A 13,596-nucleotide genomic window follows, 5' to 3' on the forward strand; every position below is an offset into this window, starting at 1 on the left:
CTTAATTATTCCAACCACGAAAGAGTAATGATAATTATGTGATGTGATAGAAATTTTACCTCTACATGACAATCACATAACAGATGAACGTATCAACTCAACATGTTTTCCACCTTAAATTTACAGCGTGTCATATGAAATAGATTTCAATAAAAACACACACAACAAATTTCTATTTCTAGTTCCATCATGACAGTTCTCTTAGTGAAAGTCTATTGCTGACATGCATGTCCTTTGTGGAGAGAGGTAGGACTCATTTCATTTTCCCAAATATCAATTACGTATCTGTGCATCTCTCTCTATTGGTATACACACACACACACACACACACACACACACACACACATACACACATACACACGATACATGCAGAGACCCACACTCACAGAATTCAAACCCTACCTATATTCCTCACACACACTCTCAGGCGTAGCTGCTTCTGCCTCCCATATTGTATCTTTCTTGCTCTCTTAGAGCCCTGTGCGAGCACTCCAAAGAACACTGTGAGTCTGTCCTTGGGGTTGTGGGCCTACAGTGGCCTGAAGACACAGACTGCAATCAATTTCCAGAGGAAAATTCAGACAACCAAACCTGCCTAATGCCTGACGAAGCTGTGGAAGGTTAATTTTTAAATTAATTACCGTGGGGTATCTAACACGGATGACCCATCACTATCTTCTCCAGGTTCTCTGTTGCTAGTGTTCTTACTGTGTTCTAGTCATCAGCCAGGCCACGGGGGTGAGTGAGTCTGTGAAGCTGGTTACATTGAAAACCTTGGTGCTCATCTGTTAGACGTTGTCTTCATTTTAAAAATAAATTGCCGAGATGTATTTAATATTCGAGGTGTTTATCTTAACCACCCCAACTCCCAGAGCCCATTATATGTGCACGCCGCTTTTATACTAGGGGTCCTCAGGATGGTGGTGGGCAGCAAGCCCTGGTTATGCAAGTTTAAACGTTTAGAGACCTTGGCAACGTAGGTTCATCAGGTAGAGAAATGGAATCAGGGACCTGCCCGCACTGATGGAAGGATTAGAACAGGAAACAATGTTGACACATTAAGGGCAGCTGGGTAGTTAGAAGTACTGGATCCAAGAGCTCTTTCAGGCTCTGACAATCCGTTGAATGTACATGGCTGTCCGTTCGGGAAAGTAGTTAAATACTGGAGAGCATAAAGACACCACTAACTGGAGAGATGATGCCAAGGATGAAGGAGAAAGAGTCTGATAAGCAAATGGAGAAAGCCAAGTTAGCTATGGTTGGTTCTGCTTGGCAAAGACCATTTTATCTTCTAGAATAGCCCCTTGGCGATAGCCCACACATAAATAGATAAACGAGCTGATGGTTCCAGGTTTTCTGTCCATCAAAACTAACATGGCTCATTGGTTTGAACAGAATGCTCACCTAGTCACTTCAAGTGTGGCTCTGGACGGTGTGTTCTGGCTTCCAGAAGATGTGATGGCCAGGCCGACTGTGATGATGACAGTGATGAAGAAAACTGTGGTATGTGTGAGATGACACTTTTCTTGGATACACAAGAATGTCTGGTTAGGATAAAGGACTATATTTAAAAATGTCAACCATTTACGGATGGTCGTAAGTAGTGATGAGGATTGAATGCTTATGCAGTTACTTTTAATATTACCAAATGACAAGGTCTGAATCAATAGGTTTTTTTTCTGTTAACTCCATTGATTTTCCCTAAATTATACTTCTGTTTATAACCTTGATGATATATGTGCAAAGCCTTAGTAAAAGGAGAAGCACTTCACAAATGTAAGGGATTATTTTTATTATTAGAGATAGAAAGCAGTTGTCACTTGTCTAAAAGTCAGAATAATAGTGTCTTTGCATACGATTTCCATGTTGTTAAATAGGCATCTAGATACACAAAGACAGAGTTCAGGCTCCAACATTCAAATTTAATTGGAATTCATTTTCATGCCCTCTCTGATTTTGTCTCTGTCAACAAAGGATAAAACTCCTTCTGACGTTTCTGCATTGAGTTCCAAAATCACCAACGGAAAGGCCAGAAATGCCGGTGGTAATTTGAGTGGAGCTAATTCCCATTTTATTTTCCTGCAAACCTCTGTACTCGTAACCTCAAAAAGCGTCAGGGAATTGAAAATGGGCAATGCATTTTACTAAGCAATATTCTGGAATGAAGCAAAATGATTGAAAGGCTATCCAAAGAATACTTTGGTTATGATCGTTTACCTTGTTCTGCTTACAAATGAATAGACACTCTTTGTCTTTAAAACCATGAAGGGCAATACATTTTTTGAAATCATTTTATTCTTTTGGTCTTTGAGGTATGAAATATTGCCTTGCTTCCCAAAGTGAATTTTCCATAGTAGACATTGCCCTTCTGGTCTAGACAAAATGTCACAAGCAATAAACTGAAATCCTATCAGTTGCTATAAATATGGACAAGAGCATCCTCTAGAAAATTAGACCTATCAGTATGATGGTACAATGGCCAGGGGTAATTTTGTTAGAGAAGCACAGCCAGTATTTTGAGAAGCTACTGTTGTTTGCTTGTTTGTGGTCTTTATGTAGAGAAATAAATCCAAAGTCATTGAATATCCCCATATAAATGACTTATTGAGAATCTCTTGGATTTGTTTGCTAAACTATGACTTGCAATGGGTTATGTTATTCTGAGATGCAATTTAGAATGGATTGTCTTTGATAGTTTAAAGAGATCACATGCACTCTATTGGTGGCGGCAAGGCCTAAATCTGTGGTAGGGGACTAAGTATTTGAGAAATGTAAAAACTTAGCTTTAAATGGTCTGAGTCTTTGAATATATTCTGCAAAAAGAAACTCAAAGCACTAAAGAGTTTAAATGACCCTACAGCATCAGGTTTCTAGTTGAGTCATGAGTTTTTATCAAGACTTTATTCACACAGTTAAAGGTACACCAGAATGAGAAGAGTCAGTGGTCTAATCCCTATCAACACTCAATATACTGGTGGCACTATTGAGAGAGAGCTCTAGTTAAGGAAAGCTAAAAGTGGGAGAGAAATTAATTCATTTGGAGTTACATTAATTGCTCCGGCAGTACCACTTATGAGAAGACCCTCATTAAGTTTTTCAAAGTGACCAATGGTAGAAATTTTATATATATTCCCCTTTGGAATATGTGCACACATTTGAATGGGCATGTCCAGTGCTCTGGGACAATGAGACACTTAAAAAGCAAATGAAGAAGTCACTGATGAAAGACTATTGGGAAATCATCCAGTTCCCACTTGTCATTTTCTCAGTTATCCCTCTGTTTCCGTGGGCATGAGTGGTACCATCTGGCGATGCCAACAGCAGCCCCACTGAAGCTGGGTTTCATTGTGGAGTCATTGTGGAGTATAATGCATGTAAAGGCTTGAACTTTACTGAATAATGTGACAATTAACTATTGACTCTCACACGCTGCAGATCCTCCAGAATGTCTGAAAACATGAACAGGTTTTCCCCTTAAAAACAATACTTGTTTCAATTATCTACAAAATAATGGATGCGAGGGAAATTTATTTTGTGTTTCTTTGGAAAATCTGCAGGGGGGAAATATGGTAGCCAAAGCACACCGTTTATGAATATGCTTTTAAAATACAGATTTCCCCTGCTTTCCAAAAGTAGAGCATTCTTACAAAAACTTTCATAAGCCAAAATTGTGTAAAGTGAAGAAGCAATTACCATTGATTTATGTAGAAAAAATTCTGACTGCTTCCAGGCCTTAAAAATATCCTCGCTTAGGCTTTTCTAATACCTACTACATATCTTGCTCGTGGATGTACAAAATAAATCCAGATAAAGCAGAGATGTTCACAAACATCAAAACTATGGCGGCGTGATGCTGAGACGCTGAATGTAGTTCCTGGGGAAGGAGCCTGGGGGCGCTACTCACTCAGGGTCCACGCTGCCTGCTTAAAGCCTTGTGACCCAACAAATGCAGAAGCTGTTTTCATTTTTTGCTGTTTTCTGTAAAAGCGAAAATCCTCTTTTGATTTCATTCAGTTAGCGGAAACAGCTATCAACGTGGGTCTTCTGAAAAAATGATGCGAACTTTCGAGAAGTGGGGGTTACTTGTATATGCACAGCCTTTAGCCATGGGCAGTGTTGCTCTGAAGCCTCTCCTGCTCTTGTGGTACATTTCTGTTGTTGAGGTTGTTTTGATTGTGTGATCACTAACTTAAACAACACTGAAATGAAATAATGAAAACACTGCCGGTATTGGAAATGTTTTCAGCAAGTATTTGGAAGAATTAGAATTACACAAATCTGAACACATCATTCCAGGCTGGCTTCATGGGAGGGAAGCCTGAAAAGTGGGAGCGATTTACAGGGTCTCCACTGTGTGAGGACAGAAGCACTTCGGCCTTAGAAAAGGTTGCTGGCTTGTCATTCACTGAACGCGTATGTTCTATGGACAGAGCTGTGTGTAAAACTAGCAGCCTGATGACAAGTTGGTTTTCACCGTCACATTTTCCAAGCACAGATACCTCAGCAGTGAAGGAAAAGGTGAAGATCCGGTCAAAGACGTGAATAGTGATGGCATCAAAGAAAGGACAGTTGAAGAAAATAACAATGGGTTATGTTTCTTGGCTTTGCCTTCATGCAGAGATTTGAGGTGGTGAGACTGAGGTTGAGTTTTGCTCAGCCTGCATCCACGATTTGGGTGGGCTTCCAGCAGAAGCAAGGTGGTAGCTGGGCTGTGGTGTGAGCAGCATGTCTTCTCAATGGGGACAGTTAAAAGAGAATATAGCAGGGGTATCTGGGTGGCTCAGTAGGTTAAAGCCTCTGCCTTTGGCTCAGGTCATGATCCCACAGTCCTGGGATTGAGCCCAGCATTGGGCTCTCTGCTCATCAGGGAGCCTGCTTCCCTTCCTCTCTCTCTGCCTGCCTCTCTGCCTACTTGTGATCTCTGTCTGTCAAATAAATAAGTAAAATATTTAAAAAAAAAAAAAAGGGTATACACCAAGGGCGCCTGGGTGGCTCAGTCAGTTAAGTATCTGCCTTCGGCTCAGGTCATGATCCCAGGGTCCTGGGATCAAGCCCTGCTTCAGTCTCCCTGCTCAGTGAGGAATCTGCCTCTCCCTCTGTTTCTCTTTCTCTCTGTGTCAAATAAATAAATAAAATCTTTTTTTTTTTTTTAAAAGAGGTATATACCATATGGAGAAAGATAGACGACAGTACAAATACCCAAGTGTCATTAAGTGCCTCTCTGTTTATCTTTAAACGATTAAAAATCATTTCATCATCTATCTTTTATCTCCCCTAGGGCTCCAATAAAATAAAATTCTAAATATAACCTCTTGGGATCGAAGCACTTTTAGTCTGTGTTCAAAGCCTCTGACGGTGGTATTTGTGGGCTGATATTTGTACCACTTGGTTTTAAAAGTTTTCCAAGAGACTTTTTTTTTTTCTATCCATTTGGACTCTTCAGTAGTATTTGTATAACTTCTCACAGTTATACAAATGGCTTACCTGGTATTCTTAGCAAATATAGTCTCTATGCCTGCATTTCTCTCTGCTCGTGGGAGGCCCTGACTCGGCTCTGACTAGCAGGAACAGAGTGAGGCCATTGTGTCCCTATGATGTCAGATACCCCCAAATGTGCTTTTGGGATGAATCTTCAGGATTGATCTCTAATCACTCAGTAGGGTTTAATTTTTCCATGTGAAGGAAGGGACATTCTCCTTCCCTTGAGGTATTTTGCTGCCCAGTCAATTGCTTGGCTCTGTTATCTGGTATCTTGGACAGGCAGCCTGAGATGGCAGGGAGGGCTCTGTGTAGACCTAGCCTTGGATTTAAATCTCAACTCAGCACGCAGAGACTGTGTGACTTTCGGCCGGTCACTTAATTTCTCTGGGCCTCAGTGTTCTCGCCTGTAAAATGTAGAGAACACCCAGATTATCCTCCAAAGCTTGGAATGCTTCTAACAGGTTTTTTTCGTTCCTCAGAAGGCAATCACTAAAAACCCATCTGCCAGGTGCTAGGATATCCAGGAGATGACTCCCCCTCAAAGGTCACCCAGGGGTCTCCCTGCAGGAGAGGAGTCCAGTCTTGCTTGGTCTTGTCTCTGGCGACCAAGGTCTTGTGTACGGCAGAGGAGCGCAGGCCGGCATGTCATGTCCAAAGCAGGAGCTGGGCAAAAGTCCCTGTTCATGTAGTAAACATGGGCCGTGGGGTGGTGTTTCCTCCTGGAGGTAGTGCCTGTCTGGGGGTGGATGTCCCCATCTCCAGGGTTAGTCCCTGAAGGGGGTCCCCAGCCCATAGTTTAAGGCCCTTCCCACTACCCCACCCTGCCTCCTCATAGGGTCCTAGGCCAGCGCGTGTTGAAGAGAATGTTACAGGGATGTCACCCCTAAACAGGGGAGGAGTGGGAAGGGGCTGCGAGGAATTGGGAGCCCTCTGGTGGGTGCTGGTGTTGCTGTTCCTTGTGGTCAGGCCTGAGATGGGTGGGGAGGCAGGTCCTCTGCTTTGGGTGCTGCTGCTGGTCCTTGAGACTAGGGCCCCATCTCCCAGGGTGGTGTGGCCCGGAGGGACCTTTGCACCTGGTGGCCTGAGCCTTACCACTGCAGTTCCTGTTGCCCACCCAAGACAGCTAGATCCAGACTGTTCCAGCATCAGCCGGTCCAGGACCCAGGTTCATCCTGCCCCTTGCTCTTCTGACCCGTTCCTCCCTGGAGGTATTTTTTTATTTCATGAAGCTCAAATTAGCAGACCGAATGAGCAGACCTCCTCACCCTGCGTGGGCCTGGGAGACTTTTCCAGGACAAGAAGCATCTGCCTTAGGAAAAGAAGGTGCCCCAGTTCATGTGGGACCTGCCTCTGGCTGGGAAGGCTGCTGCTTCACAGAGTTTTTGTGAAAATGAGGGATCGAGGAAGTGAAGAACGCGGCACAAAGCTTAGCGCACTTAGTATGAAGGAACATCTGGTTTTCCAGGGACTGCGGGGGCGGGGGGGCTCTTGGAATGAGGGACAGTTAGGGCTCAGAACGGGCAAGCCCCGGGCAACTGGGGTGAACTGGTCACTTAAGCAAAACGCCTTGGGTGTTGTCATTATCTCTGTGGTGGGTTGGTTGTGATTCTGACATAACAATTATTCGGTTTCATAACTTGCAGCTACCTTAAACATCCCCCCCCCCATCCATACCTGTCTTTGATTTTTAGTGGAGTCATACTCTTTGTTTTATTTTTATTTTTATTTTTTAAAATAGATTTTCAAATATTTTACAGTTTAGTGCCTTTATTTTATTTTTTTTAAAGATTTTATTTATTTATTTGACAGAGATCACAAGTAGGCAGAGAGGCAGGCAGGTGTGGGGGGTGGGGAAGCAGGCTCCCTGCTGAGCAGAGAGTCCGTCTTGGGGCTTGATCCCAGGACCCCGGGATCATGACCTGAGCCGAAAGCAGAGGCTTTAACCCACTGAGCCACCCAGGGGCCCCCATACTCTTTGTTTTAAAACATACATTTAAAACACAATTACACCAAGGATGTCACTTAAAGAGACAGTTTATGCTTCACAAAATAATAATGCTATCTTCCTTGGGACTAATGTTTTGATCTCTTCATCTCACTTCGTCTATGTTCGCCATAATTCCACAAAAGACGTATTAGGCCACACACATTTTTTATTAGAAAAGAGACAAGGGGCGCCTGGGTGGCTCAGTGGGTTAAAGCCTCTGCTTTCAGCTCAGGTCATGATCCCAGGATCCACATGGGGTTCTCTGCTCAGCGGGGAGCCTGCTTCCTCCTCTCTCTCTCTGCCTGCCTCTCTGCCTACTTGTGATCTCTATCAAATAAATAAATTAAAAAAAAAAAAAGAAAAGAGACGATACAGAAGGGTAAGTTAATGCTTATAGAGTACTCGTTTAATCTGTAGAGCAGCTCTGTGTAGCCAGCATTATTATTACTCTTTTAGAGATATGGAAACTGAGGTTCAGAGAAGTTAAGTAACTATCCAAGGTTGCACAGCTGGTGAAATTGGAGCTAGGATTCCAATTCAGGTTTCTGATTCTGATGCTGTCCTTCCCTTGCTTTCTACCCCTGATGTACGTGGTACATTCTTATTTTACAGAGGACCGCTGCTAAGCACTTGCACCTGGATCCAAATGGATCTTCTCTATAAGTCTGTGATTTGGAACAATTTATTTATTTTCTCTAAATCTCAGTTTCCTCATTTATAAAATAATGATCATAGTACTGACATTGTGGTATTATTATAAGGATTAAAACTAATATTTATAATGTGGATATATAGTGGATAATGACTATTATCTTGTTGTTGTTGTAGTTATTATTTTTTTTTTAAAAGATTTTATTTATTTATTTGACAGACAGAGATCACAAGCAGGCAGAGAGGCAGGCGGAGAGAGAGGAGGAAGCAGGCTCCCTGCTGAGCAGAGAGCCCGATGCGATGCGGGGCTCGATCCCAGGACCCTGGGATCATGACCTGAGCTGAAGGCAGCGGCTTAACCCACTGAGCCACCCAGGCGCCCCTGTAGTTATTATTATTATTACTATTATTATTATATTGAGGTCTTACTTATGTCCCAGAAAATCTACTTTTGTGGTCCTTCATCAGCTCATTCCAGAGGTTCAAGGTCTCCAGACTCTTAGGAAGGGTACCATGTGAATAATTAGAAAGGCTCATGCTGTTTTCGCTAATCCTTCCTACCAAGCAATGTGGTTTGTGACAAGTCTGTTATTGACAGAACACTCCAGATGATGTCTGTATTCGCTGCTAGCTGAGACTCCAAATAAAATCCTCATGAGTTCCTGCAATAGACAGCTCTGGGCCTGAGACCGTTCCAGATGGACAGCTAGTGAAACACTCCCACTGTTTATTTCCTACATTTTTGAATGGTGAAACACTTTCAATCTAATTTTAGCTCATAATAAAAATTTTTCTTCTAGCGACTTATTTTGATAACTTCTTAATGAGAATTTTGGAAAAAAGCAGGTTTTTTTCATATAACGGATTCCTAGAAACATAGATCAATCATCTACAAAATTTCTCTGAATTGTTTGTGGTAGGTCAAATGGAAAATAGCCTTTTTAAAGAAAGCCCTTATTTGATCACCGCTTTGCATTTCACTCACCTTAAACTACATGATCTTTTCCTGGAAAGGGGAGAGGCTTTTTGTTCCTCACATGAAATGAAGTTCCATTTAAAATACACGTGTGCTGGGGCGCCGGTGTGGCTCAGTGGTAAGCCTCTGCCTTTGGCTCAGGTCATGATTTCAGGGTCCTGGGATCGAGCCCCGCATCGGGCTCTCTGCTCAGCGGGGAGCCTGCTCTGTCCTCCCCCCCCCCCCCGCTGCTCTGCCTAATTGTGATCCCTCTCTCTCTGTCAAATAAATACATAAAATCTTAAAAAAAAAAAAAAAATAAAACACACGCATGTGTTGGAGGCCTGCTGTGCGCTAGCAGCGTGGGGGAGGGGAGGGGAACCCAAAGACGCACCAACCTGCCTGGTAAGGACTGTGGAGCCCACTGGAGTGATGAGAGCTCATTAGATTCTTGCATGTTTTAGCAGATGTGTGAAATGCCTGCATTTGATTCAAATGGCATTTTTTAAAGTTCATTGCACGTTCTTGCTATTTCATAGGCAAATTACAGTTCAAGCTCATAGTCCCAATCTTATGCAAATTACGTTCATTTCTCATATTAATTGATGAAGTTGATCTCCTTAGATCTCTTAGAATATGTTACTGCAGTGACAGCTTTTGTACCTGGCTCTTAAATTAGTTTTGTAGGCATTTGGCATAGGAAACACCTCTTACCAAACACACAGATGGTCTTTCCATTGGTTGACTGAAATTACATTTTAAGGTAATACGCATTTAAATCACTAGGTTTTGGCATATTTACTTAAAAGCATAACTTACCATTTTATAGGTGAGTCTTATGTGCTGGAAAATTGACTCAGAATGCAAAAGGCACAGCTAAAAATGAGCGTTAATGTATAGTTCCTTTTTTCATTTTTTTCCCCATTTTCCATTTGTCACTTTTGATCTTCTCTTAGGAAAGCTGTCCTGTTTATATGGCAGCATGGAGATTAGTGAATATCTCTACTCTCAAATTACATTTTTCGTGGTATACAGAAGTCAAGACTTTTTAGGAAGAAAGAAATCATGCCTTTGTGCTATAATTTTTCTACCTTGCTTGCCCAAATTCATCATTATTTTGATGTTTATGTCTGTTGCAAATAACCTTTTCTTCTGTCTCCAGGCTGTAAAGAGAGAGATCTGTGGGAATGTCCATCCAATAAGCAATGTTTGAAGCATACAGTCATCTGTGATGGGTTTCCCGACTGTCCTGATGGCATGGACGAGAAAAACTGTTGTAAGTGCCTACCTGCATTGGTCAACACAACTTTGTTTATGTTAAACATTGATTAATGCTCATTTTGAATATAAACTAGAAATTTGGAAATAAGTATCAGATCTTTTTGATAAGTATCAGATCTTTTGATTAAAACTCCACTTACAAAAACACATGCAAGGACATAATCAAGCTATATAAATTATATTCACTGTGATATTATTCTAGTGTTATTTATCACATGGAAGAATTAAAACACCCCAAATATCCAAAAAGAAGGGACATAAAATACAACCATAAGATGAAATAATATACAGATGTTAAAAATCAGTTTAAAAGAATAATTCCTCAGGACGCCTGGGTGGCGTTGGTTAAGAGACTGCCTTTGGCTCAGGTCAAGATCCCAGAATCCCGGGATCGAGTCCCACATCGGGCTCCCAGCTCCATGAGGAGTCTGCTTCTCCCTCTGACCTTCTCCCCTGTCATTCTCTCTCTCACTCTCTATCAAATAAATAAATAAAATCTTAAAAAAATTAAAAAATAAAAATAAAAGAATAATTCCTCCTGGGTTCATTACATGTCATTAGTTGAATGAAAAAAAATATAAAGTATTATGTGCACTATCGTCCCAAGTTTTTAAAGTACTCGTGTCTGTCTAGAATATCACATAAGGATTCACTCAGATTGGCCAACTTTGAGCAAGGTTCCAGCTAACATGCAGGGGTCTTTGTATGGATTAGAAAATATACCATCTAAATAGCCAGATGGAAAAAGAAGCACCCTTTTGGGAGAACCAATTAGAAAAAAGATGCTGTTTCCCTCAGGTTGCCCCTGTCCCAGGCTAGGATGCAGCAGGGTTTGGGTGGGACTGTCTTGGAAAGCACAGCCCGTGAAATGGTAGGCCGAAACTCTGATCTTGGGTCCCATGTTTACTGTTGGACTAATAACTTTACCCAGACAAAAGTCATTCCAGTTAGAAAATGCCATGTCCCAGTGATACTAATCTGGGTCTTCTGGGGCTATGGGGACCTGAACAAAATCAGGTTCCCTCAAAAAAGGAGAAGGAAAGGAAATGGATATTAGGTAGGCTATTAAAGGTGTCACTGTGATTTGTTTCTTCTTTTTTTTTTTTTTAAGATTTATATATTAGAGAAATTGAACAATCAGGGAAGGGGCAGACGGAGAAGGGACAGGAAGGGAATCCCAAGCAGACTTCCTCTTGAGCGTGGAGCCAGACACGGGCTTGATCTCATGAACCCTAGATTATGACCTGAGCCAAAAATCAAGAATTGGATGCTTAACCAACTGAGCCACCCAGGCGCTCCGACAGTAGAGATTTTTAAAGAATAAACTTTATCCATGCGTGTGGACAGAGCTCGTTTCCATCCTGTGGTCACTTCATTCTGCTCAGCCCCAGGGCTTGGCTCATGCCACTTCAGACTTTTAACCCTCGTTTCTCAAGTCCTGGAACTTCTGCAGCTCTGGGTACCACTTTTTCAATCCTAGTGTTACAAGAAGTAGATGACCCAGTCACTTGGAGATGGTAGCCTTGTTTAAGGGCTTGCTATTTGTATGGACTGGCACCTGTGGTATGAGTTTTTACCAATTCTGTTACTCTATCTTGATACCTGTGTGGAGGCCCAGGGAGCACAGCTTTCCTTCCTTCCACGCTCCTGTGGACAGATGATAACGTGCATGTTAGCGAGAATCATACCCGTTTCTGAAATGTTTCCATCCTCTCGCTTCTTGTTCTCGGTGCCAGCGTTTTGCCAGGATGATGAACTCGAATGCGCAAACCATGAGTGTGTGTTCCGTGAGCGCTGGTGTGATGGGGCAGCCGACTGCTTGGACAGTTCTGACGAGTGGGACTGTGGTGAGCTGCGTGTGTCCGCCATCGGCCACACACTCTAACACCCTTCAGCCATTTAAGCTTAATAAATCCTAAATGACTTCACAGAGTTTATTAACCAATTTCACCTGTTTTGTTTAACTATGATAAAAGCTGGCAGCAATGATTCATATATGTTGTCTCCGACTCAGAACATTTCTCCCTAAGTTATCTCGCTGTTTGAACTGTTCACGTGACATGTGAAAACATCTGGGTTCAAATTGTTATGACCGTATAACTACTAGAACAATTTGTAAACTCTGCTATCACCCAGCTTCAACAATTACTAATATTCTGTCATTCTTGTATCATCGACACCTCCTGAATAGGGTAGTAAAGTGGGTCTTCCATCTTCCCTGTAGTCTTGCTCCAGATCCAAATGAGATGAGTCTAGTTCCTCACAGGGACGGGACTTAAAGACATCTCCCACCCGTACCTCCCGTGTTACAATTTGTAACCTTGAGCTTGATTAGTTCTATTGTCCTTCACTCATCTCTCTTTCCCTTCACTGGGCTCTTTGTTCAGTCCTTTGCGTCATCTGGCCCCAGCACAATCATCATTTGTGGTCTGATTAATTGCACAGTGTTTCTCAAGTTACCTGTGGTGTGTTAAGTAGAGAGGAAGCTCTTTTATAAAATGGGAATTAGCACATATCCCAGATTAATCCTAACTTACTATTGGTTTCATACCCTTGCCTTCTCACATGCTTTCTTGAACAGAAATGATATGAATGAAGGTATAACTGACTCTTTATAATTTTGCAAATCATTGGGTGAACTCATGGGATTGGGCCCCGCCTCTGGTTGTCTTCTAACTCCTAAAGGAAAGTTAAGAACTGCTCATCTCTTTCACTAGAGCTTGTGGCTCTTTGAGGGCAGAGAACGTTTCTAATTCATTTTTTCCGTCTTCCACTGCCCTGAGAGCAGCGCTTTGCAGAGGGCAAGCACTCACCAAATGGTTCTTAATTAAATAAAAACAAATGTATGCAAGTGAAGCGAAAACATGTAGAGTTAGCATTTAGTTTCCTGAGAAGAAATGCTTTCTAATTAGGGTTTTCCTTTTTTTTTTCTTTTTTGTTCTTCTCAGTGACCCTCTCCAAAAACGTGAGCTCCTCTTCGTTCCTGATGGCTCACAGATCTGCCATAGACCACCACGTGTGCGCGGACGGCTGGCAGGAGACGTTAAGTCGGCTGGCCTGCAATCAGATGGGTTTAGGGTAAGGTCAGTAGTTTGTAGCACTGATGAATTTCTCAGGGGACTTTGCGGAACGTGGCAATAATATCTTCCATATGAATGCAGAGTGAGTGAGTGCTCTCAGAGCCCTCCGAAGCATGGGAAATGAACCAGGTGAGAGGACCGCATTTAATTACAGGCACCTG

General features: G+C 42.3%; 1 protein-coding gene across 1 annotated transcript in view; it reads left to right on the forward strand.

Moving 5' to 3' along the window:
- The window catches only part of LOC111149076 (corin, serine peptidase), a 247,662-nt gene that overhangs the window by 187,846 nt on the left and 46,220 nt on the right, over nt 1-13,596 (forward strand). Inside the window, exons 12-16 of the mRNA XM_022505983.1 lie at nt 475-620; nt 1,396-1,503; nt 10,237-10,350; nt 12,092-12,202; nt 13,304-13,433. Of these exons, the coding sequence (XP_022361691.1) occupies nt 475-620; nt 1,396-1,503; nt 10,237-10,350; nt 12,092-12,202; nt 13,304-13,433 (609 nt within the window). The remainder of the gene's footprint in view (nt 1-474; nt 621-1,395; nt 1,504-10,236; nt 10,351-12,091; nt 12,203-13,303; nt 13,434-13,596) is intronic.

The sequence above is a fragment of the Enhydra lutris genome, unplaced genomic scaffold (assembly GCF_002288905.1).
Source record: "Enhydra lutris kenyoni isolate GAN:26980312 unplaced genomic scaffold, ASM228890v2 scaffoldscaffold21, whole genome shotgun sequence".
Classification (NCBI taxonomy): domain Eukaryota; kingdom Metazoa; phylum Chordata; class Mammalia; order Carnivora; family Mustelidae; genus Enhydra; species Enhydra lutris.